This window comes from Solanum dulcamara, chromosome 2, assembly GCF_947179165.1.
Source record: "Solanum dulcamara chromosome 2, daSolDulc1.2, whole genome shotgun sequence".
Classification (NCBI taxonomy): domain Eukaryota; kingdom Viridiplantae; phylum Streptophyta; class Magnoliopsida; order Solanales; family Solanaceae; genus Solanum; species Solanum dulcamara.
Genome location: NC_077238.1, coordinates 20,957,908 through 20,985,675, shown reverse-complemented (window position 1 = coordinate 20,985,675; position 27,768 = coordinate 20,957,908). Strand labels below are relative to the sequence as shown.

General features: G+C 36.3%; 1 protein-coding gene across 1 annotated transcript; it reads right to left on the bottom strand.

The window, feature by feature from the left end:
• Positions 1-918: 918 nt before the first annotated feature.
• On the bottom strand, positions 919-4,551 carry LOC129880431 (E3 ubiquitin-protein ligase AIRP2-like). Its single transcript, XM_055954465.1, has 5 exons — positions 4,326-4,551; positions 3,172-3,334; positions 2,969-3,035; positions 2,171-2,405; positions 919-1,882 (listed from the first exon to the last, which is right to left on the bottom strand). The coding sequence occupies exons 1-5, from the start codon at positions 4,406-4,408 to the stop codon at positions 1,675-1,677; spliced, it is 756 nt and encodes a 251-aa protein (XP_055810440.1). The 5' UTR covers positions 4,409-4,551; the 3' UTR covers positions 919-1,674.
• Positions 4,552-27,768: the final 23,217 nt, after the last annotated feature.

The following is a 27,768-nucleotide window of genomic DNA, read 5'->3' as shown; positions in this document are numbered from 1 at the left end:
TATTTTTCTGGGAGCTATAATTACTTATTAAAAAAATTCCTCTGGCCACCCAATTATATTGCTATAATTAAATATCAATTAGGAGTGTTTAAACGAAACCAAAAAATCGGACCAAACTAATAAATCGACTCAAATCAGAAAATAAATCCGACTTAATAAATCATCATCATCATCAAATTTCTGTATGTTTTACTCAATTTCATTCAAAATGCTTATAAATTGATAAGATGTATGTAAAGTTCAATCATTTATTTCGATTATTTGGTAAAATAAAAAATAAACCATAAAATTGAACCAAACTGGTAAAACCAACAAAACTGAACTTTGGAAAAATATATGTTATATTGGTTTGTTTGGTTTTAATATTAAGGAAATCGACTTAGTTGGTTTGATTTTCTTTTAAGCTAAACATGAATCAAACTGCACCACGAACACCCCCTAAAACAAATAAATACACTACAAAAAATGATCTTTAGCGGTAATTAATTAATTCCAATAGCTTAATTGCTACTACATATGTTTTTAAAGGTAATTAATTAACGATAATAGTTTAATTGTCACTAAATATTATTTTTTTTGAGGCAATTACTAGTGACATTAATATTTAACGCTCTTTGTAAATGCCGCTAAAACCTATAATAATTAATTAATGTTGTTAAAAACTTTATAAAACTTTTTGTTAATGTGAATATCTATTACCGCAAAAAGTTATTTTTGTTGTAGTGATAGTTCATGTATAGGTTACTGATTGAAAAAAAACTCACCAGGCACCCGATTATATTGCTATGAATATCTTCATAGGTATAGCCATAGCTGGAAGGAAGATTCTATCAAATGATTGAGGGAGGAATTCCTTACAGCACATTATTCACTAGTAATTTTTTGGTTAGGACAACCTTAATTTCTGGGCTGTGTTGATTCTTGAAAAAATTACTGTACCTCTGATTTTAGAGTTGAATACATGCTCACCTTATTATGAAATAAAAAGGAAAAAAGAGCATTTATATATATACTATGTGTATATATTTATGTATATACACATGTTCACACGCACACATACAAATAGGAATACAGTAACAAATCTGTTATGTATACAACAACAACAACATAACAGTATAATCCACAAGTGGAGTCTGCAGTATGCACACTTTACCCTTACCTTTCTGACTAAACAAAAGAAGTTAAAACCACAAGTTTTCCGCTTTACCTTTTGCTTCTGCAACTAGACAATTTGGTTCTTCTCCTCATGAACATTGGGATATAATAAATGGCAAAAGCATATGGCTTTGGTCCATCATACATCCTTTATTTTAAGGTAAAATACTGTACAAGCATAACAAGCAGCACTTGCCAAAAGACATTTTAGTCTTTTGCCTTCTCATTTCAACACTCAGGTTCCAAAAAAAGCTGAGTCGAATGTCAGGCCTATCTCTATGCTTTCTACTTTCATGATTCTATACATAATTTACCTCTCCACTTAATAAACTCATCACATAATTGCACCAAGCAAACATGTGCAAAGACTAGTCATATTCCACAAAAACCTCGGCTTTGTAGCTTTGAGTTTGCAGTATGGATAGCTAGTAGTTTCGTTAACTATGTACAATACGAGTTAGACCCTTTATTCAGCTGAAGTTGGTCAGTATGCATGATACAGTGCTTCCACTTCCAAGTCTATATCATAAAATCGTAAAGCGTTACATTGGTCTCAGGGACGGCAAGTGGCAACTTATCAATATAAAGGTAGAAGCGCCTTAAGTTCTCCTGCGCAATTATGGTGCTATCAACCACATCACAGTCACTAGTTAGAACCCACAAGTCTCTGGAGTTTACTCTCGTTAGACTACCTCGGCAAAAAGGGCATGATTGAGACCGGATGTACCTGACAGATAATACTTATGGATTTTAATGTCTTCATTTCAAATTATGCAACAGCTATTTGGTTGAAAAGATTTGTGAGCGGAAATCACGTACTGTTTCACTTCAAAGACTCCTAAAACCAGCATTTCAAATACTGATATTTAGTATTTGCAAATATTGATAGTCAAATCAGTATTTACAAATAATGAAGTTTAGTATTTGAAATACTCAAGTAATATTTGATGCCAAAACAGGACAATTTTGTTAACATTTATGAAACTAAATATGCAAAGGGGGGTCTCTTTCGTACCAGTCGTGAAAACAGCCAACACACATGGAATGGCTACAATTAGGCAAAACCACCTTGGAGCCAATCTCCATGCATATACCACATTCTTCTTCTTTCTCCTGTATACTTTTACATGACTGTCTTTTCTCTTCCACTCCTCCATTTGAAGTGTTAGAGAGTTGACTTACTTTATTATTATCCTTCACTAATTCCACTAGATTGCCCTCCAGCTGCTTTAGTGAAGGATATATAATGGCTGCAAGATTTTACAACAACTGTTGAGCATTGATGAAATCCTGGCACACCCTTTGATATCATTTAATCGTTAGTTACAATGGGAAAAGAAGAAAAGTAGTACTCCCTCCATCACAAGTTATGTGATGGTGTTAGAGTGAGCACAGTTGAAGAATGAACCAAAGACTTTCGAAATTTTTGGTCTAAAACAAACCATAAATATTTGTGTTGTTGTAAATCATCTCATTAAGGTTAGAATGAGAAATTTAAAATTAAATTGTTACTACACAGTAGAAGGTGTCATTCTTTACAGGACAAACTAAAAAAGAAAGAGTTTCAAATAAATTAGGACTGAGGGAGTAGTCTCATGAAATTGATTAACCAAGTTCCAACTACCAAATTCAATTTCTTGCCTCTTCCTTGTTTTTAATCCAAGTCGTATTTGCCTTCAACTTAAATTGCAGCAAAATTTCACTTTCATGCATCAAATTTACTTCCTATTTGAGAACTTTCTTTTGCTTTTCTGTCTCCTCCCCATTTTTGTACTCTAAACCAAAGAAGAACAAACAAGGAAAGAATACAAACCGTAGAATTCTCTAATAGTGGCTTTCCTTTCTTGTGGGGACATTGTTGGCATTCCATCAATATAAACCTACAAAGATGGCTAGTTTAGATTCTAAAACTTCAGCTGTGAAAGTGTGAAACAAATGGACAAAGACAACCAAGAACTCAACTCTAGGTAATATTAGCCTTTACTTTGCAAAAGAAGAAAAAAAGTGAAAACTCACCTTGTAAACAAGAATGTGAAGGAGCCCTAAGCAACTAGCCAGAGTATCTAAACAACTATAGTCCATCCATTCTATTAGAAATAGCAAGAAGGGGGCAAGAAAACCATAGGAAACTTTCATCTGAACACAATCCCCATCGAGATCCCGGGGAATTGCCGCTGCCCTGTAAAACAAACCCCATGAACAAAATAATTGTAAACTAGCTATTCTTCAAACAATTATTGTATATCTAACAAGAACAAATACATAACAAAACAAGCACTTATTGGAAGGAAACAGACCACCTCAAGAGCAAATTCTTTATAAGCTTACATAATATCATATGCTTCCTTTTATTTCTTCTTTAATAATTATTGTAAGTGTGCACCATATATTCTAAAAGCTTTAAACTATTAGAGAGAGCATACTTTTGATTATTTAATCATATTATATCTCAACGTGCCTCTCCTCACATGTTGGCCTGACTTATTTTTCATAGGTCAAACACGTGAAAATATTTTTCTTGCTCATTTTCTTTAGTTGCGGCAAGACTTACAATTAGGACATTTTTTTTGGTTCCCCACCTGGTATCCGATGTCCGCATTGAAGCTCCGAATAAAATTCCGATTGCACACTGTATGACCCATTTTAGGGGATGGCGCTCTCAATAGGATTTTTTTCATATCAATTTCGAGACGTCTGATTAAGGGTGGAGCAGTTCCAATAGTGCACCACAATGAATGTTGGTACAATTAGGACCTTTGTCTAATACGATACAATCTTAATGGGTGTGGCCATTTATCTAAAGGTTTAAGCTATTGGAGAGAGTACACATGAGTTAATTACTTAACATTTCAAGATTATGGCAATTGTGGCCATAAATCTGAGCCAGTTAACCATCGATACAGAACAATATCCAAATCCAAATTTAAACATCAGGCAAATGGAAATAGGAAATTGTTGTTAAAAGGAAATATTTTAGGCTTGAGCTACTTTACTATTAAATAAATTTGCACAAATTTCAACATCAAAATTACAAAATTTATGTTATTGATGAAAGAAACTGCCCAATAAGGAGAATAATGATGTGCAACCAACTCATAAGATGTACAATAGAAAAAGTGATTAGAAATAACAAAAGCAGAGAGAAAAGAAAGAAAGGAAGAAAGAGTTACATAGTATTGGCATGTTGAACATCAGCTTCAAGGGCTTTGATGGATTCTCTAAAAGAAGAATTCTGGCTATGATTCTGCCACATTTATTCTCAACTTTTTTTCACTTCAGTTTTTTCTTGAAGGCTAAAGAGAATCACAAGAAATAAAAAGAGGGTCTTTTAGGATGATGCTTTCCAACTAGCTACTAATAAGGAGAAGAAAATAAGGAGTGGTTGGTTAGGATAGCTTAATGGTTTTAACTTGCCTTCTTCAAGCCTCAAAGTAAAGAAAAGGATATCTTCAATATGTGTCATCTCTTATGTGGTTTTCCTAATTACTCTTCTTTTCTTTTTCAAATTATCAACTTCCTACATAACCTTTTTTTAGTTTTAATTTTTTTTCCGACACAATGGATTCTTAAATTTCTCAACTAAATGACTTAGGCATGTACTAAATTGCATATCCAAAAGAAAGTAGACAATTGAACTTATAAAATATATTTATTTTGTTTTATTTTATATGAGTTTGAGACTTCTTTTTGTCTTGCAAAAAAAGTTGACCCAGAGTATGTAGATCAAAAAAAAATGTAAGATTTGGATTTGCCAACCTATGAGATTAAAAATAAATAAAAAAACAGAAATAGTATCAATTATGACACATAATAATATTTTTCTTTAAATATGTGTATAGTTGAATGTGCATTGTAGGATTAAGATGTGAAATCAATATTAGATACACAGAAAAAGGACTTTTAATACAAGAGAATGGATGAATTTGCTAGAAAAAAGTTTGTTTTGTTTAATTTTCACACATCTTCTGGTATATTATCTACTCAAAACGAAGCTTATTTGCAGCATCTCAATTTTTCAAACTTGAAGCTCCAAGCTTGTTAATAGCTACTCATGGAGGTTTAAGTTATGCACTTAAGTTTCCAAGATTCCAAAATGCAAATACAGGTTCTTTCAAGTATAAACTATAGTCTTGATCCAATTTCAATTGATGCACAAATCTAAAATACAACCTCAATGTTTTTCCGCCGTCATTATCACGATCCAAAAATCGAGGTCATGATGGCACACAAATCAAACTTTATCCCGATGTGTAAGCCGAAAAGTAAAATCACATGAGACTCCCAAAGGAAAGTCTTATCACAAATAAACACAAAATAAAGGACAACAACTAAAATATCCCCAAAACCTGGTGTCATAAGTGTAAAGAACATCTAATGAAATGATCGAATCTGATATACATCACAAGTCTTCGAATTATAATAAATACTAGAAATAAAAGCTAGAAATAATGACAGTCTAAATCCTAAGACCTCACCACTAATCTGAATGATAAGATATCCTCAAGAGAGTAGAATCAACTGCCACGTGGGATACCCTGACTAAGATCTGCATAAAAAGGAGACACAGAAGTAGGGGTGAGTACAATTCACATGTACTCAATAAGTTTAATCGAATGAATACAAGAAATTAATCAAAAACTGTGAAATAAACTAAGGAACACTTCTACCTGCATGCAGAAAAATCTCACTCCGGCTACGCTGCCGTCAATTTATATAGAACACCACAAATAAAGTAAACACATAAATAAAGTTCAATATCACAATTAACAGATAGAACAAATATCACAAGTATCAATGCAATGCAATGAATTATGATGATGCAATGATGTGATGGTACGGTGAGATTAAGGCTATCGCACAGCCTGTCATATACACCTGCCGAGTTGTGCTACCAAGCAGGACCCATGGGATCTCGCAGATCATATACCTTGTCACAATCTCAATGTATCAACTACCTCACCTCCTAACTTGTGGCCAAGGACTCATCATACTAATATCTCTTCCACTCGCCACCTACTTGTGGTCAAGGAATCACAATGTATTCACTACCGTGCGCAAAACTACCTCGGCCAGGGACTCAAGATACAAGGGTTTAAAGATGTCACATTTTCTTTCTCAAAAAGAATTTTCACAGATCTCAACTTCTCAATGATCAATGATAATATGAATGAGGATGAATGCATTCACATCATGTCACGCCCCGGGAGGGTACCCTAGACGTGACCGGCACTCGAAAGTCATTTCTGGCCTTCAAGCGAATCACCTGATTCAGTCACACTATTATTCAATCACATTCCCTAAGAGGAGGACTCAATCAAAGGCATACTATCCATATCATGGGGCCGAAGGCCAAACAGTATCAACTCAACACGACAAGCATAGTATAATTATGCAAGATAACAATCTAACCTTCCCACACTCTAGTCTATGAAGCCTCTATCAAAGTCTAGGAGGTGCCAATGACAAGCCCATGGCTACCAACAATCAAAATAAAGGAAACGACAACAAAACTATACAAGAAAGCTCAACATCCTCCGGAAACTAGGAGGACTCACCAACTAGCTGGGAGTGTATGTGGATCTTCAACGGAGCGCCGGTTGATGATCTCTAGTAACTGTCTCTGCATCATGAAACGATGCAGGCCAAATGGCGTCAGTACATGAAATGTACAAGTATGTAAAATAGTCGGATGAAACAAACATCAAGAAAACATCAATATCAACTCGGGATCTCAACTCATAAATAAATGAGAATTCACTCAAGTGTCCTAAGTCTAACAAGAAATGGTTTAGACGGGACTAACTCATACGCCATTCAACTCAACTGACTCGGAGCACTATTAAGACCTAAATAGGAGTTTCTCTTATCCGACAACCATCACCTATGAGCCAGTGATAGTACAACAATCAGACGTTGTTGCCACGTACGTCCATACCTTGCCAGGGCATGAATGCCTCCCTAATCATGGATACCATCGATTAGTCAAGTCCTATCATTTTAGGACAATAAAATGGGAAACATCCGACTTTAACGGTTCGATCCCACGGGAAGCATCCGACTTTAACGGTTCCATCCCCATCTACATTGGCGGCGTAGTTTCTGGAGTTTGAGCATGGACTGTACTCTCACCCGCTTCGGTGCTCGATACTCCTCCCATGACTCCATGCTCATAAAACTCCCTCCAATCATCTCAAACAAGCCCTCACGGCTAGTTTCATGTAGAACCTTGCCAATTCATCAACTTTATTCTCATTTCAACTCAATTAAGTCATAATGGCAAGTCTCATTTAGGACCTCGTCCACTCGTCAATTCTATCCTCCAATCAACTCAATCAAGCCTCATTTAGATAAGCATTTATGACATCTCCTCAAGACTCATCACAACTCTATGGCTTTAGCCCAACAATTCAAGTAGAATAACACATTTAAGAAAATTGACTTATGCAACATAATCACATGGTTAAAGATATCAACACAACATATTAACAAGTCATCTCCCTCAACTCACACTAACATGAAGATTTTAGGAACTCTTAGCTCAACAACATCAACACAAATAGGATCAAATTAATAGGAGACAAAACTCATTCAAACACAAACCATACCAAGAAACTCCATTCGCATGGACCTCTAACCCCAAAGCAAAAGTAGGGCACATGGGTGGACTCATCCCATGTTTTAAATAGCCTTACATACCTTAGTGAAGACTTGAAAAAAACTTTGATGATGGGTCTTCAATGGAAACTCGGATCTTGAAACTCTTGGAACACTTCTTATTGGAAATGGAGAAGAAGAAGAAGAGAGAGAGAGAGAAACTCCTAGGGCTTTTTAGAGAGAAAGAGAGGCTGCAAATTATGATCCCAAAATGCCCAAGGATGATACATATATAATTTGGGACAATTCCTAAATTGCCCCTTCTCAAAAGTTCTGAAAAATAGGCAAAAATGCTCTTGGCGCGATAGTGGCGCGTCACGCCATTGCAGCGCCAGGCCGATTACGCCTAAAACCTGCACACCTCGTAGTGGCGCTCCGCGCTAGGGACCAAACTACTGAGGCATGTTTCTGGCGCGATAGTGGTGCGTCACACCCTTACAGCGCTAAGGCCAAAATTTCTGGGTTCTGGAAATTTGGCTTGAAAAACCCTGTACAACTTTTAGTGGCACGCCGCGCCAAGGACCAAACTACTGAGGCATGTTTTTGGCGCGATAGTGGCGCGTCGCGCCCTTATAGTGCCAAGGCCATTTCCCCAGCAGTTGCAACCCAGGCCTAAAATAAAATTCCTGCCGTGCTAGTTCGTCTTAGGATCGTCATATCTTTCGACTCCGAACTTCAAAATTTACATTCTTGGTGGCATTGGAAAGAAGACTCGACAACCTTTAATTTGATAGGTCATGGTCTACCCAGATTATTGTCTTTCAAAAGATAGGGTCGTTAAAAGTCGATCCCTTATATGAACTCATCCCAAGACTTAGCCACGGCGAATCTTTTGGATTTAATTTGGTCCTAGGGCCCCTTGTGACCCCACATCACCTCCAACCTTCTTTAATTTCTCAGGAACTCATCTTAACCCAAGCATATACTTCACAATAAATGAGTTCGATCCTACACGTATACAAGAAAGGTCCGAATCTTAGGGAAAAATTTTGGGGGGGTGTTACACATCATATAAGGCATGGAGGTAATTTATAACTCAACATGTAATACAAGGTTCAAAGTTATCAAAACTTAACCTAAACATGATATTCACCCTCAATAGATAATAATGGGAAGGAAATACCTCAAATTAAGTGTTCATTATTTTTTCAATAATATTTCAATACACAGGCATGCTCAAAACCCCAACTCAACCCCTCAAGCGGGCATTACAAGTCAAATAATCTCTTCACATCTCTAACTCAGTTAAGTCATGGATTACACAGTCTCAATCACAAATAAAATATCAATAAGTCCTCCACACGGGCTACAGAACACATATAAGCCCCCACACGGATATCATAATATAAATTATCAGTACCAAACTACACTACTACCCCATTCCAAAATCTACAACATAGAATTTGACTAATCAGCCCAACTCAGCTTCAAGAAGAATATCCAAACCTACCTTGATAGTCGAAACCGCACTCGAACACCTCCACCAGATGATCAACACCCGAAATGACAACTTACTATCAAGAATGAAACATACGCGTCACAAGGAGTCCAATGACACCCATATTAATAGGTTTCGGAACTGAGGGATAAAACAATCCAAAAATTGATTAATTTTGAAAATGGTCAAATTTGAAATTTTATTGCAAAATCACGTTCTACTAATAATAAGAAACTCGTGATTGAAAACTCATAAAAATAGAGTACAAAATGAGTTTAAAATCATCAAATTCCTTAAATTCGGATTAGGAAAGAAATAAGAAGTTTGGAGTTTGAAACTAATATTTAGGAGTTAAAATCATCAAATAATTAATAAAAAAAAAAAGGTCTTAGGTTAAAAATCACTTACTCCACGATTTTACTCGAAAACCTCTTCTCAAAATCGCCCCAAGAAGCTCAAGAAACTCAAAAATGGTGAAAATGGAGTTTTCTCCTAAAGTTGAACACTGTTCAGGCAAGAATTGTGCATTGCAATTGCGAGCCACTAACTCTCACGACCGCGAAGCACTGGAAAATGACTCATCGCGATCGCGAGGAAAAATGAACTCACACTTTGTGATAGCGTAACCTTAGGTCACGATCGCGAGGAGAAGCTTAAGTTGCACCAGAAACAGAATTTGCAGCTGAAACACAGTCCAAAATACTCTCGGTTGGACTCTCAAAAATCATTCGGGGTCCGATAAAAATAAATTGAATATGCTACTACACTAAATTTGATATTTCGGACTCAATGGAATCACCAAATTTTAGAAAAGAAGTTATTTTGATCAAAGTACCCTCCCAGATCCTTTATTGGCCTAAAACTCAACTTTTGGCCTAAAAGCTCAAAACGATGACTATGGACCCAAAGCTCTAAGTCAAGGTTCAACTAGACCAAACTCGGCATTTCAGATGCAATGGAACTGATAGAATTCTCATCCGACGCTCGAATCTCAAAACGTTGTCCAAAGTCAAACCAACTCATATAAAACCTCACCTTTCAACTTAAGACCTCAAATTCACATGTCAACCCCAAATCTATTTTCGATGACTCTCCTAAACCAATTTTCATATTTTGGAGCTGATGGAACTAACGGAATCCATTCCGATACAGGTAGCTCTGATTGGTACTGAAAATCACTTTTTAACATCTTAACTCTATAAAACTCAAGAACTTGCCCACTTCAGCAACTAGTAAGACTTTAACACATTCAACCAATAACACTCGGGGGTACTAACGATAGGGGTAAAATGATAATTTTGCTAAACTTTTCAAAAATGACCCTCAAAGTCATTACAGCCAATGTCAACACCCCTTAAACCCACAACAAAGATTCACAATCCAATATCAATCGATGCACAAATCTAAAATCCAACCTCAATTCTTTTTCCCCCGCCAATGTCAACACCCGTTAAACCCACAACAACGATTCACGATCCAATATCAATAAATGCACAAATCTAAAATCCAACCTCAATTTGTTTTCCGTCGCCAATGTCAACACCCCTTAAACCTACAACTAAGGATTAAATTTTTCCACAGATTCTTATCAATGAAACTTTTTATGTCGGTAAATGTATGGAAACGTATCACTGCTGTATAAAATGCATGTATAAGAAAATATTCACTACTGTATGAAAACATATAACTATATCATTATTGTATAAAGTATGTATCATTGTTGTATATGTATAGAAAAAAGTATTAGTATCATTATTGCATGCAAAGGTCAACTTTAAATAACCATATCTGTCAGAACATGAAGAGTTAGGTCCACCTACCAAATTAAAAATCTATGAGTCTTCCTTCCAACGCCATCGACCATTCGTTAATCCGAATCCATAGTAAAAATTTATGAGCAATTTACAAGAGAAACTCCCAACAGAGATTTCAGGACCTAAGTTTTACGGTCCAAATGATTGGTCGAGAATCAAACTACGGTCCATAGTTTGAGCTTGAAAATTGAAAATTTGCACCTTATTTTTCGGCCTGATTTTCACAAATTCAATCTACTGATCATGGAACCATGGACCATAGATTGGACTCGTGAAATAAACTTCAAAGACTTAAATCATGTCCTGAATTCCATGGATGGGATCCACGGGCCATGGATCAAACCACGAACCGTAATTAGCCTCATGAAAAGTTTCAACGGCTCTTTAGTCAGGATTTTTTTTTGTCTTTATCCATCATTCAACCTCCTAATCTATGTCATTTTGGCTATTCCAAAGGGGAATATTAACCCTAACCTACTCTTAATTCCTCATTCCCTAAAAAAAGACATCGATACTAGCAAAACTAGAGAACAAGCTACCCTTCCTCTTCAAAGCAAGAAAACTAAGGTTCTTCATCTTCAAGCTTCAAATTCAGAAATTCTACCAAGGTTTTTCCTTTCAGGTATGTGGGATTTTAATAATGGGTATCCTTTCACCCATTGAGCCTCAAAGTGAACTCTATTCCTCAATTATTTACTTTTATAGAATTTAGAGTTCTTATGAAAAGCATGAATTTCATTATATTTCAGTTCCCCTCATGGGTAGTCTATGAATACATGTATTGTTTTCTTCATATAATTCAATAAATATACATAGGTATATTTTATGAACCCTTAAATTACAAAAAAATCATGCCCGTGGACTTGTGATGTTTAAATTTCATGTTTCATTTAGAATACATATATTGTCATGATTAGTTTTACATTCAATCTTTTAGTTCCACATATTTAAAAATACTTTCAGATAAAGTGTCTATCAATCAATCTTAGATTTTTATATAAATGATCTATGTAATTTATCAACAACGGACTTAGGAATGAAGGCTTATCTATCATTTAGGCTGAGACATTTAGTAGAAGTCCCTAAATCTCAAAACTATGTGCCACCGTAGGTTCTAAGGGATCACCCATCAGACCAGGCTTGACACCTTAGTCCTTTTGGACATAAATTTGGCGAACCACGTCAGTCAGTTGTTTGAATAAAAGATAATGGGTTATTGGAGTGCGGTATGAATGAGATGACAAACATTTACATGAGTACTTGTGGTTAAGGTTGATGTGTGTATTTTTCTTGTTTGAGGTGATTTTTGGCTTTATGAGCATGACTTATATGATTTTTGATTTACCTCGATTCATGTACATGTTGGTTGATGATTTTTCTCTCCTTTATGAATTTGGATTCAAATTATGTGATAATTATTATCCTAACTATATATTGGACTTATATAAGTAGTTTTATCTTGAAATGTATACTTGATATTCTGGATCGATATTGCATGCTTTCATTGCATTTCCTTACACCAGTACATGTCTACACAATATATATAATTAGAGTTGCACACCTAAATAATGTCATATATGAATCAGAGTTGCATGCATGCACAATATTATATATGGATCAGAGTGGTACGCCTATCCATACAATGAGGGGAAAATTTCACAAATAACTACTATAATAAACTTAAGGGAAATTTTCACATATAGCAACTCAAAAATACTTAATTATTCTCCATAGCAATAGTTTTCTAATTACGATTCGTAGCTACATGTTAGAGGGATGAGAGAGGCAAGCAAAATCAAGAGAGGGAGGAGAGAGGCGAGCGAGAGAGGGCAGAGAGTGGAAAGAGAAAAATTATATATGTATATCTGTCGAATTGTATATCTATATTTGTCAAAAATTATATAATGGTAATTGGTATACATATGTATTTGTATATCTAGCAAATAATATTGGAAGAGCGGAGAAGAGAGGCGAGCGAGATTGAGAGAGGGAGGAGAGAGGTGAGCGAGAAAAGGCGGAGAGTGGAGAGAGGCGAATTACATATATATAAAAGAGGTCAAATATACAAATTAAATATATATTGTATATGTATAATTTGTATTTGATAATTTGACAAGCGAGATTAGGAGAGGGAGGAGGGAGGAGAGAGGCGAGCGAGATCAAGAGAGGAATGAGAGAGGCGAGCGAGAGAAGGAAGAGAGTGGATAGTGGCGAACTGTATACGTACAAAAAAGTCCAAATATACAAATACATATTTTATATGATATGTATAATTTGTACTTGTATATGTATAAAAGAGAAGAGAGGTGAGAGAGACGTAAATAGAAAGCTATGTTTGTTGCGATCCGTAATTATTTTTAACTATAGCTGTGTTAGCTAATTAACTATATGTTTACTTATCTGTGCAATTTTTCCTAAACTTAATTAGGCGTTGTAGCAATAGTTTAAGTTATTTCATTTGTATAATTCATGGGTTTGTATAATTTGCGAATAAAATTGAGCTATTTTCGAATAAACTCATAATAATGAATCTATACAAACACATATATCTAAACTTTAAATAGTTATACAAATTATATTATACAAAAGTTATACAAATTTCGAATTATACCAATGTGCAAATTATACAAACTTGAACCCTAGTTAACGCTAAATATTAGTGATGAATTGTAAGTTAACTAAACTATAGTTATGTTTGCTTATTCGCGTAATTTTTCCTACAATGAATACATTGCATTCATATCATTTACTTCTTGTTGTTGAAATTCTTGAAGTTATGTGTCTAAGTAATGAAAAATCTAGTGGGTGTTTACCTGATATTGAATGAAAATAAATTACCTTTATTGAATACATTGCTATCGACTTTACCTTCTAGTCTCGGTCTTTATCAAAATGAATTGATATCTATGTTGAGTACTAATCAAGACAGTATAAGGCCGATCCTCACTATCACTTCATGTGAGGGTCCGTCGAAGATACTACTGAGTACATGTGTTTTCATACTCACCTTGTCTTTTCTGCACCTTTTTGTGCAGTTTCTATGCTTGGTAGGAGTAGTAGATGATCCTCGCAGTTATTTAGAGTGGCTAAAGTCTTGGAGGTAGCTGCTTGGTTGTTCTGCAATATCTACACTTTCTATCTTATTTCTCATTCTTAGACAATGTAGTTATAAAGATCCTTGAGGTCATTTTGTGATTTTAAGCTTCTTTTCTCCTCTTTGATTTGGTCCATAGCTTTGGCCAGCTCTTTGATCTGATTTATGTTATTATCTGGTACTTTTTGTACTTTAATTACTCTATTTTATCCCTGTCGTTCTCGTTATTTGTTTTCTCATATATGCCTTATCTAACCTCTTTTATGCTTTTATTAAGCCGAGGGTCTTTCAGAAATAATCGTTCTACCTTGGTAGGAGTCAGGTTTGCATACACTTTACCCTCCCCAGACCCCACGTTGTGGGATTTCACTAGGCGGTGGTTGTTGTTGTTATTGTAAAAAGAAAGAATTACAAACTTTCCATTGGACTTTTTCACATAGATGCAATGGTCTTCATCAATCATGGTGAAATCAAATGAAATCACCTCCTTATGAAATCTCAGGTACCACTACCTTGAAAATTGCTTTAGGCCATAAATTGATCGTTTCAATTTACAAACTTTCTTTCCTTGGCCTTTAACAACGAAACCTCCATTGAGAAAAGCAATCTTCACATCAATTTGGTGTAATTTTAGACCTAACCGCGCAACAATAGTCAAAAGTAATCGTATAGAGGTAAACTTCACAGCTGGTGAAAAATTTCTTTCATAATCTATTCTAGTTTCTTGAGTAAAATCTTTTGCCACCAATCGTGTTTTGTGTCTTTTTATTAACCCATCCGATTTGCGTTTAACTTTGAGAATCCATTTATTCCCAATAAATCTATCCTTGAGGAAGGTCAACTAGATCCAAGACTTTGTTGATTTTCATGGACTCTAATTCTTCTTTTATCGCTTTTAACCATTCATCCTTTTTAAAACTCGATAAATTCTCAGTCACGAAATTAGACTCATCCGATTCTGTGGGAGAAACCAAAAAAACATAATCCTCAATCTCAGAAGATTTTTAGGTACACATTTTCTTGTACTCTTACGTAATTGAAGTTCAGATTCCTCTATAGGATTTTGGGATTCAAAACTTCACTTGGACCAGGAACTATTTCTTTATCCAGTGATCTATCAAGTATGTCCGATGATATTATCTGAGCTTCTGAATTCAACATTTCGTAGAGAGGCCCATCTTTATTTATTTCACCCTTTTTGAGAAAATTACTTTTTTAAAATCTGACATCTCGTGATACAATTTTAGTAATACTTCCATCCTCAAATTAATCAATGAACACATATTCTTTAGAGCGTTCTGAGTATCTTATAAAGATACATTTTTTTTCCTTTTGGACTTAGTTTACCAAATTCACCAAAACGATCTTTAGTATATGAAGCGCAACCCCAAGGTCATAGATCATTCAGGTTTATTCTATAACAAGTTCAAAGTTTATAAGGAGTGAAAGATACTGATTTAGAAGGTACTTTATTCAATATGTATGCCGCAGTTAATAATGCAACTCCCCAGAAAGAGATAGACAAATTTGCTTGTGCCATCATTGATCTTGTCATATCCAAAAATGTTCTAATCCTTCTTTCAGCTACACCATTTTGTTGATGTGTATAAGGAGTAATTAACTTTAGATAATGCCCTTTTCAGTATATAATTCTTCAAATTATTTTGACAAATATCCACATTCACTATCGGTTCTTAAAGCTTTTATGCTTTTATCTTATTGATTTTCAATTTTATTCATATATCTTTTAAAGCACTCAAGTGCTTCATATTTATGGGAAATCAAATAGACATAACCAAAGTGCATGAAATTATCAATAAATGTAATAAAATATATGACACCAGACCTAGCCCTTATATTCATTGGACCACAAATATCAGAACGGATTAATTGAAGTGGGAACTCAACTCTTTTACCCTTTCCAAATAGTTTACATGTAATCTTTCCAGCAAGACAATTTTTGCAAGTTGGCATATCAATTTTGGAGTAAGAACCTAAATGTCCTTTCTTTGCCAACCTGTTCATTCGATCTTGCTCTATCTGACCTAATTTTGCATTCCATGTAATAACATCAATATCATTATTGCTTGAATAACAAGACATTACACAACGATCAACATAATAGTCCTAAGTTGAAGGATTGCAGTCTAAAATAATAAAACGATCATAATGAAGTCCAAAATCATATAAGCATTATCTAGAGATATTCTAATACCATTGCGACTAAAAAATAAATCAAGACCAACATCTAGAAGAACAAACACATATACTAAGTTTTGTTGAATCTATAGAGCATATAGGACGTCATGCAACATTAAAGATCGGCCACCACACAAGTCCACTTTGCAAGTGCCTATCCCTTTCACTTCTAGTCTAGTATTATTTTCTACATAGATCTACCTTGATCTAGGTGAAACTCGATGAAACTCCACAAACGCTTCTCAATCTCGACTCACGTGGTCGGTGGATCCTGAGTCTACAATCCACATAGGATAAGATTCAGTTAGTAAATACGTGCTTGAAATATATGTAGCACTCAAAAATGTGTTTAGAAATGCTACCTTTTTGGCTCAGTACATTCACAAGCAAAATGCTCTAGAACTTGGCAATTGTAACACTTCGTTTTGCTCTTGTCTCTCTTCTTGAAAAACCATTTTTTTTCTTTTTGAAATTTGGCTTCTTCCTTTTGTTAGAGGGTACTTCTCCAGTTTCTTTGTTATTTTCATTTTTCTTTCAATTCTTCTTGCACTTGAAGCCTGAAGACTTTGTACCACTTGACTCTGCCACAAAGGCATTAGAAGCAGTTTTAGCAGCACCAAGCCGCTCATATTCAAGTTCAACATGGCGGGCAACATCAGAGAAGGTTTTGATACTATCATTATGGGTCAAGTTAACCTTCAAATGTTCCAGTTATTAGAAAGAGTCCGGATCACTGCTTGAACTTGTTGTTCATCTACGAGAACTTGACCAACACTTTTGAGTTCAGCTATCATGTTTGACATCACCCTAAGGTGTTGTTTGACATTCTAATCATGACATTTTTTATAACTGTCAAATTTGATAGTCAACTGTTGGAGGCGGGTCATAGACGTACCTTTATATGTTCCTCGTAGATGTGCCGACACAGCATGAGCAGTTGGGAATTCCTCACATTAATGTATGAGGTCATTAACAACAGAACTAACAATTATTCCACGTGTAGTGGAATTAACCTTTTCCAAGATTTATATGCTTCAAGGTCTCTTCTGTGTTGTGTAGTGTTACTGTCACACCCCGAGAGGGTACCCTAGACATAACCGGCACCCGAAGGCCATTTCTGACCTCCGAGCGAACCACTTGATACAGTCACTCATTCATTCAAGCACATTCTCTTAGCGGAAACTCAATTAAGGAAATACTTCTCATAATATAAGGGCCGAAGGCCAAACATTTCAATCTAACAAGAGTAGTAAATTAAGACTCATCAAAATAACAGTTCGATCTCCCCCACTCCAGTCTATGAAGCCTCTATTCAAGTCAAAAAGGTGCCAATGACAAGCCCATGGCTACCGATAATCTAAATAAAGAAAAGACAATCAAAACCTGTACAAGAAGGCCTAATATCCTCTGGGAACTAGGTGGACTCACCGACTGGCTGAGAGTGTAGTGGATCTTCAACGGAGCGCCGGTTGATGATCTCTTGTACCTGTCTCTGTATCATGAAACGATACAGGCCAAATGGCGTCAGTACATAGAATGTACGAGTATGTAAAATGGCCGAATACAACGAACATCAAGAAGGAATCAATCAACTCGGGATCTCAACTCAAAAGGATGACAACTCAATCAAATGTCCTAAGTCTAAACACAGATATGATCTAGACGGGACCAATCATATACAAATCAACTCAATCCGACTCAGAGTACTATCAACACCTATTTGGGAGTTTCTCTTAACCGACAACCATCACTTATGAGCCAGTGAAAGTACAACAAACCGACGTTGTTGCCGCGTCCGCTCATACTTTGCCAGGGCATGAACGAGTCAACAAATCATGGATCCAATCCAACCAGGTCCTATAATGTCAGGACAATTCTCTCGGGGAAGCATCCGACTTTAACGGTTCCATCCCCCCTACGTTTGGCGACGCAGTTATTGGGTTCGAGTATGGACTATGCTCTTGCCCAATTCGGTGCTCGATACTTCTCCCAAGACTCAATGCTCATAAAACTCCATCCAATCAATTCAATCAAATCACATCGACAAGTCTCATTACAACCTTGTCAACTCATCAACTCTATCACAATCAAATCTCAATCTCAATGCTCAATCTCAATCATATCTTCAAGGAAGTGTTAAAATGCATATATGTACATCATCTAGATATAAAATCAATCATTACCTCCATCCATTTGAGAAAAAAAATCTTTATGACTCATCACATCTTCAAGACTTCAAATCGACATTCTTATAATAGGCGACATGTTTAAAAAGATAGTATACTTTATCAAATCTACATAATTAATAAGACCAACAAAACATATTTATCAACTCATTTCTTCATCATCTCTTACTCATATAAGGGCTCATTTTAGGAACCTCTTAGCTCAACAACATTAACACATAAATAATTAAATAAGATGGGAACAATACTCATTCAAACATGTACCAAACCAAGAAACTCCATTTTCATGGATATCTAACCTCAAAACAAGAATAGGGCACATGGGTGGACTCAACCCATGTTTTGGATAGCCTTACATACTAAGGTGAAGACTTGGAGAAAATCTTGAGGTTGGGTCTTCAATGGAGGACTCTAATCTTGAAGCTTCTTGGACTCTTTTTTGGTTAGAAGTGGAGGAGAAGAGTAGAGAGAGAAACTAGGGCTTTTAGAGAGAGGGAGGGGCTGAAGAAAATGATCCCAAAATACACAAAGATTGTGTATATATAAATTTGGGAAATTTCCCAAATTGCCCTTTCTCCAAATTCTGAAAATTAGGCAAAACCGCCCTTGGCGCGATAGTGGCGCATCGCGCCCTTACAGCGCCAAGGCCAATTACGCCTAAAACCTGCACAACTTTTAGTGGCGCGTCGCGCCAGGGACCAAACTACTGAGGCATGATTCTGGCGCGATAGTGGCGCGTCGCGCCCTTACAGTGCCAAGCCTATTGTCCTAAATTCTGGGAATTTGGCCTGAAAAACCCTGCACACTTTTAGTGGCGCGTCGCGCCAGGGACCAAACTACTGAGGCATGTTTCTGGCGCGCTAGTGGCGCGTCGCGCCCTTACAGCGCCAAGGCCATTTCCCAGCAGTTGTAACCCAGGCCAAAAATGAAATCCGTGTCGTGCTAGTTCGTCTTCGGATCGTCATATCTTTTGACTCCGAACTCCAAATTTTACGTTCTTGGTGGTGTTGGAAGAAGACTCGACGACCTTTAATTTGATAGGTCGTGGGCCACCTGAATTGACGTCTTTCGAAAGATAGGATCGTTAAAAGTCGACCCTTTCATGAACTCGTCCTAAACTTAGCCACGACGGATATTTTGGACTTAGCTCAGTCCTAGAGGCCCTCAATGACCCCACATCACCTCCAACGCTCTTAAATTTACCAGGGACTCATCTCAACTCAAGCACATACTTCGAAATAAATACGATGGGCCCCCATACGTATGCAAAGAAGGCCCGAATCTTAGGAGAATTTTGAGGGGTGTTACAGTTACCCTCTTCTGCTTGATTCAAAACATGGTTTATACCTTCAAAAGCATTTTGGTCTTTTAGTACATATCATATTTTACGACTTCAGATGTCGTAATTATCATCGTTCAATTTTTCACCTTAGTTTAAGTCAGCAATTATACTTTTTGATGCCACGTCTGTAATTAAGAAACAAACACACAAGTATTTTATCAATTTTGCATGCAAATTACACATTCAAGCAAATCATTTCACATTAAGGTTTCATGTTTAGGTTAAAATCGAAAGGACACTTAAGAATACAATCATCATCTACGAACTAAACATTTGAACAAAATTAAAAATTAATTTCTTAATGTGTATTAGAATGATAGCTTTCAATTAAGTCGATGTAAACTCAAATAAATGAATAAAATTCATATAAAAGAAAACAATATATATATATATATATAAACATCTTCAAGTTACAAGTCAATTTAAAGATGAGAATCATCCCACAAATATTCGTGATGACTTATGTACAACCAAAAAGGCTCGGTAGGCCAAATCTCATGGTAAGCATTAATTAATCTCTCGTCCCTAGGATCATGGAGAGAATTTGCTAAAATAGCTAAAGTTTCCCAATCCGATATTTCTAAATATTGTTTTAGTTCTACAAGTTTTAATTCAAACAAATGAATAAAATTAGCAACAGTAATACTTGGGGACATCTTAAAAGACTTGAACTCTATTAGTTTCTTCTGTCTTTCCCTTCGTATAGCCCTTTCATTTCGTAACATATTTTGTGTCGCCCTGGGGACACAATTTCGTATGATCTAACGACCTCAAAAATATGCCCTTCAACGATGTGCTTAAAGAAGCATTATATTCTGAGGGTTAAAGAGCTTGCGTGGTTGGTCCAATTGAACCCATGAGGCTGATTAATTGGAGGAAAGAGAGGAGAAGTTAACAAATAGACATTTGACTGATTTCATATTCTTGAGTGAGGTATTGACAATTTATTTTCCATTATCTGGTGTAGTTGAAAGATTGATAAAATGATATCCTTTCCTTGTTCATTTTTGTCCAGCTGTTGAAGGATTTGAAAGGCAATATTAGAGGTATCATATATTGCAACTACAGTACAAGTTTTAAAGCTGATGAAATTAGAGGTGCTTTTGTGGAATTGCAACTCCAATACGTGTTCTAAAGTTTACATAATAAGTCAATCGTTTTTTAGGGTAATTTTTTCATTGTAAACAATTGCATTATGTTCTTGGATCTCATCAGCAACCTGAATTTTAATGAACTACTGCTTAACCTGATAAATAAAGGCAATATATATGAGGTATCCAATAACTCCAATTTTACTTTCTTGTAGACCAATCATTTGATGTCTCCTCTTCTCACTTAAAACAAACTCAGCATTACATGGAATTACTTGTCTTTCATAAGTTTTTTTCTAGCGCAGACATATTAAGTTTTTTGACATTTTTTGAGTATTTTCCCTCTTAATTGATCTAAGAGGCCGACTTTGAGACATTAGGCTCTCAACCTTATTTGGGTGGAAACTTGAAGTCAAATTATTTGTTGTCCATGCTTGTGGGGAAAAAAGACAATGTCAGTTGTAATATTAACCCTTGCTTATATTATCTAAGTTAAATAAACTTGTGATGTGAGCATTTACTGTGGCTTGTATTCTTGGCTTCTTTGGCAGAACAACAGGTACGTACACGTTTGTTGATGTTTTTTGTTCATTATGTTGAAGTAAGGATATGTTATTTAAGAGTTTGGTTCAATCATTACACTACTGGTGTCATGTCGATTAGAATCCTCAAACTTGTAAATATATGACTGTAATCATTTACAATTTATTAAATATAAATTTGTAGAATGGTTCAATTTATATTAAATTCAAGATATATTAATCCAAATAAATATTTTGGATTAATAAAATTGGGTCAATTATTTAAGCCCAATAAATGTGGATTTAATTAAAAAACTAAATCCATTGATTTGGGCTATAAAGATGACTCCACTTTGTTAAGCCCAATATCATCTCATCTTAGAGGCCCATTTTCATGCCACATGTCAAAGTTAAGTGGCAATCCAAGTCAAATTAAATAAGCCACTAGAATTATGTCATGTGCCAAAGTTAGGTGGCAATCCAAGTCAAATTAAATAAGCTACTAAAATCATGCCACATGTCAAAGTTAGGTGGCAATCCAAGTCAAATCAGATAAGCCACTAAAATCATGCCACATGTCAAAGTTATGTGGCAATCTAAGTCAAACTAATGATGCCACTAGAACAATGCCACGTGTCTATGTGACATGTTCTGACCAATCAAATTAAAACTCTTCAACAAAGAAATCTGATTGGTCAGTTCAAACCAACCAATCAAATCACACCCTCATACCACTCCCTATAACTATAAATAGGGGTCCTCATTATTCTGAAAGGGGGGTTTTGGGAAGAACAAGAAGCAAGAAGAGAGCTCGTGGATCAAAGGCCGCAAATTCTCTACAAAGCTACAAAGTTCAAGCAATCAAATTCAAGTTCAAGATCAAGAACGAAGAAGAAGATCAAGATCAAGTTACTTGTTCATCTTTACTGTTCGTCATAACCATACAAGTGTTCGTGACGAATAATTCAAATCCAAATTCGAAGACGGAGATTCAAGATCAAGCTATTCAAGCCCTTAACTCTAAATCAAAATCAAATTCAAGTTCAACGTGTTTTATATTATTTGAAGAATCAGAGGATTATCATAGAGATTGTAAATCGCATTACATTTTGAAATCAAATATTACACTTTGTTACTCCAATTTTCCGGTCTTGATTATTTATTTTTCTCGGCTCAAAAATTTGTTGTTTACAAATTTTGGCACGCCCAGTGGGACCATCTCTACCTCTCATCTCTTCACATCGATCATCAAACTTCAAGAACACTTAAATGGCATCTAAGAAGTTTGACTCCAGGACTATTATTGCTAAGGCTACTGATTCTAAGTTTTCCTCTGAGGTGGAGAACATACTGGATGCTACTATGGGAAGTTTGGGACCCATCACTAGGAACAGAGCAAACTTGCTAGGACAACAAACACTTTAAGTGTCGTCCGCATCAGTTCCTATTTTTGATCTTCCATCTTCAAAGGGGGCAAGATTCTTTCTGAATGAATTGGAAGAAGGAGAGAATATAGCTGATATTGTTGAAAAGACGTTGGCTCGACTTAGTCCTTTTAATACGAGGAATTGCACTATTCAAGATGAAGATGATGTCTTGATCACTAGATCTACCTCAGTCACTCCACGTAACTTGTTTCAAATAGATTTCAGTTTGAGGGAAAATCCATGCTTTACTCCATCATCCATAACGGCCATCCAAGCGATGATGACTAACACCTCAACTGTTGAAGAACAACTGGCGAGTTTGACGAAGGCAATTGAAGGTCTAACAAAATATGTGCAAGATCAGGATAATCGAATTGTCAAGTTGACGGACAGAGTTGAGAATATTATAGAGGGGGACTCAAATCATGCACCTGAAAAACGTCTGATGATACAAGAAAAGGGAGATTCAGTTGCAAAGCAAATAAATGTGGGTGATGAGCTGCAAGTATCTGCTGAAGGAGGAATTCCCATTCATCAACTGAAGGACTTCATTATGGGAACTATCAAAGATAAGTATGACGTGTCTTCAAAGTCATTATTCACATATGCAAAGCCATACACTTCAAGAATCGATGTTTTGAAGATGCCTACAGGTTATCAACCTCCAAAATTTCAACAATTTGATGGAAAGGGAAATCCAAAACGACACATTGCCCATTTTGTTGAAACCTGCAATAATGCTGGAATATATGGAGATTATCTGGTCAAGCAATTTGTGCACTCCTTACAAGGAAATGCTTTTGACTGGTATACGGATCTCGAGGCAGGCTCTATTGATAGTTGGGAACAACTTGAGCATGAATTTCTTAATCGCTTCTATAGCACAAGGCGTACTGTGAGCATGGTTGAACTCACAAATACACGTCAATGGGAAGATGAACCCGTCATTGAGTTCATCAACCGATGGAGAAATGCAAGCCTCAATTGTAAGGATAGGCTTAGTGAAACTTCCAGAATAGAAATGTGTATTCAAGGAATGCGTTGGGGACTTCGTTATATCCTACAGTGTATTAAACCCAAATCATTTGAGGAACTAGCCACACGTGCTCATGATATGGAGTTGAGCATGTCTGCAAGCGGTATTGAAGGACCAATTATTTATGGGCCTCGCAAGGGAAAAGACAAAATGGAGGTAAAGAAAGGGGGAAAATCAACACCTAAGTTTGGAAACAAGGAGTCGATGAGTGTTAATGCCGTACCTTTGAAAGTGGCTACAAATCTAAGCAAGAATCAAAGGGTGAAGACCACAACTTTTCAGAATAATGCTGGTAGAAAGCTGACTTTAAAGGAAATGCAGGCAAAGAGTATCCTTTCTTGGACTCAGATGTTCCAGCAATTTTCGAAGAGCTTCTGACGTTAAAACTCTTTGAGCTACCTGAAATGAAGTGTCCAGATCAGGCTGGGAGGACTAATGGGCCATCCTATTGAAAAGTGTTTTATCTTTAAGGAAAAGATTATGGACTTGGCCCGTGAAGGAAAGATATTGCTTGAAGATGAGAAGGAGAGTTCAAATCAAGTCTCTCTCACTTTTGGTTCACTTGACCCCATAGTTCTTTGCAACTTTGTCGAAATACATGATAGTGGTGATGACCTAGCCACATCACCATCAAAGATGATTAAATTTGGTGACTTCAAACCAATAAACGTTAACGTATCATCGCTTGTTCCTTTGATGAATGAAGTAATATGGGAAGATAAATCTCTAGAGGAAAACCAATCTTGCGGTGCTTATACTGATGATGAAGGATGGATTTTAGTGACACGACGAAGACGTCGTAAAATGAACTTGCAAAGAGAACCAAATAAGCAAGTGACTAGAGCGAAGATAAGAACAAAGTGGTGCCATCCACCTACCCCTAAAACTCAAAGGGTAAAGAAGAATGTGAAGAAGTCAAGAGTCGAGGGAAATTACTATCAAAAGCAACGTCCTCCGGTGACATTAGAGAAATTCTTGCCAAGTTGGTTTCGTGAAAAGATTTCTCATCGTGACACCAAGGCCTCGTGTTGTAACATTGATAGAGAAGAGATAATGGTAGAAAGCTCATCACCATCATTACCTCCATCACATGAAGTCCCTATAAAGCCTCACTTTGAAGAAGTGGACACTTGTGATGCGAAGTTTACATTCACTAATGATGATTTTTTATTGGGTGAAGTGTTGCATAATCGTCCTTTATATATGGTAGGTTTTGTGTGTGGACATAAAGTAAATAGGATCATGGTGGATGATGGATCTGGGGTCAATATTCTCCCTATTCGTACTGTGAAAGAACTTGGAATACCGATAAATGAACTATCTGAAAGTTGTCTGATGATTCAAGGTTTTAACCAAGGGGGGCAGAGAGTCATTGGTGCTGTCAAATTAGATATAACGATGGGGGATATGCGTTCGAGTGCATGGATGCATGTTATTGACTCAAAGACCTCGTATAACATCTTGTTAGGAAGACCATGGATACATGAGAACAAAGTAGTACCGTCCACCTAGCATCAATGTTTCAAATACTTTGAAGATGGGGTTCAAAAGAAGGTAGTTGCTAATGATGAACCTTTCACCGAGATGGAAGCGCACTTTGCTGATGCAAAATTCTACTTAAAGAATCATGTTTCAAAAGAAGTTAAAGTTGATAATGTGATACCTGCTGATATCACAAAAAGGGTTGATGTAGCACCTGCTAATGCGAGGGTCATGATTGAAAAGGATAAAATGCTTTCAGATATGAGTAAAGTACCTAAGATAAGTGAGGCATCTTCAAGTAAGAGAATGATTCCTATTTCTCACTATGTCCCAAAGACAAACAAAGTCAAGATCCCACCCTCTGAGTTGCAGAGTAGTAAGTTGACATTCCCTATCAAGCAAATTGATGCGATCAAATCACCTTCAAAAATGATACAGAGATTTGTCAGACCATCGAATCATGATTCACATGAATCACTCCCTAAAAATCGTACAAATAAGGGTTTTGACCCGAATGCATATAAGTTATTGGTGAAAGCAGGATACAATCCCAATGAAGCTTCTAAAGTAGGGAAGCTTTCAAATGAAGTTATTGAAAGGGCAAATCATGGCCTAAATCCAACTCAAAGGATGATGATAGAGAAAGGGTATGATGTCAAGCAATCGTGCGAAGGCCCGGGTTACAAACAACCGTCACCAATCCGAATCTCTATAAAAAGGATGAGCATCAACTATATTACCCCTGTGGAAGAATCGATGATGTTCAACAAAAAGTCTTCTGTGTTTGATCGACTTAGTGGCATGACTCCTAAGGTTTCTGCATCTAATCGACTAATAGAATCAACTCCAAGAATTTCAGTATTTGATCGACTGGGACCAATGAAGAAGAAATACAAGCGCCAAGGAGATTATAGAACAGTGGAAGAGCGGGTATATGCCCGGGAGCATAATTCACCTAAGAATTGGCCCAGTTTGATCCCTTCTAGAATGAGGCGAGAAACAAAACTTGTAGTTTCATGTGGAGATGTTCTGAGAGCAAAAACTCATACCATAGTTCACACTAGGGAGCGAGATGAAGATGAAGAAAGTGTGGGATCATCAAATCACATCACAATTTGTGACGAAGAAAGTACTCCACTATATGCAAAAATTGATGATGGATTTGTTAATATTCATGCATGCCATCACATATCTTTTAATGATGGTGATCCTCAAGAAGATGAGGATGCTGAAGATGCGCCACCTGAACTCGAGGAAGGGATAAAGAATACTGTTGATGCATTGAAGGAAGTAAATCTTGGAGTTGATGATGATATAAGGCCTACATATGTGAGTGCTTCGCTGGATGACGATGAAGAGAAGAAATATATTGAGCTGCTTATGGAATTTAGGGATGTATTTGCTTGGAGTTACAAAGAGATGCCAGGGTTAGAACCTAAAGTTGCAGTTCATCATCTTGCTGTAAAACGAGGTACTCGTCCTGTTAAACAAGCGCAACGTCGCTTTAGACCTGAATTGGTTCCTTTGATCGAAACTGAGGTTAACAAGCTCATTGAAGCAGGTTTTATTCGTGAAGTCAAATATCCTACATGGATTTCAAGCATTGTACCTTTAAGAAAGAAGAATGGCCAAATACGAGTTTGTGTTGACTTTAGAGACCTTAATAATGCATGCCCTAAGGATGAATTTCCTCTTCCAATCCTTGATCTTATGATTGATGCTACAACTGGTACGAGGCAATGTCCTTCATGGATGGTTCATCTGGATACAATCAAATTTGCATGGCACCAAAGGATGAAGAACTTACTGTATTTCGCTCTTCTAAAGGTATATATTGCTACAAAGTGATGCCTTTTGATTTAAAAAATGCTGGAGCCACTTATCAACGAGCCATGCAGAATATTTTTGATTACATGCTTCATAAAAATGTTGAGTGTTATGTCGATGACTTAGTAGTAAAATCAAAGAAGAGTGATGACCACTTGAAAGATCTGAGAATGGTGTTTGAACGGCTTCGAAGATACCAATTCAAAATGAATCCTTTAAAATGTGCCTTTGGAGTTACTTCGGGAAAGTTTCTCGGTTTTATTATTCGACATCGAGGAATCGAGATTGATCAAGATAAGATAGATGCTATTTTGAAGATGCCTGAGCCAAAAAATATTCATGAGTTGAAAAGCTTACAAGGAAAATTAGCATATCTTAGGAGGTTTATCTCAAATCTGGCTGGGAGATGTCAACCATTCAGTCGCCTTATGAAGAAAGATGTTCCTTTTGAATGGGACCAAGCTTGTACCAATGCTTTTGAGAACATAAAGTCTTATCTGAT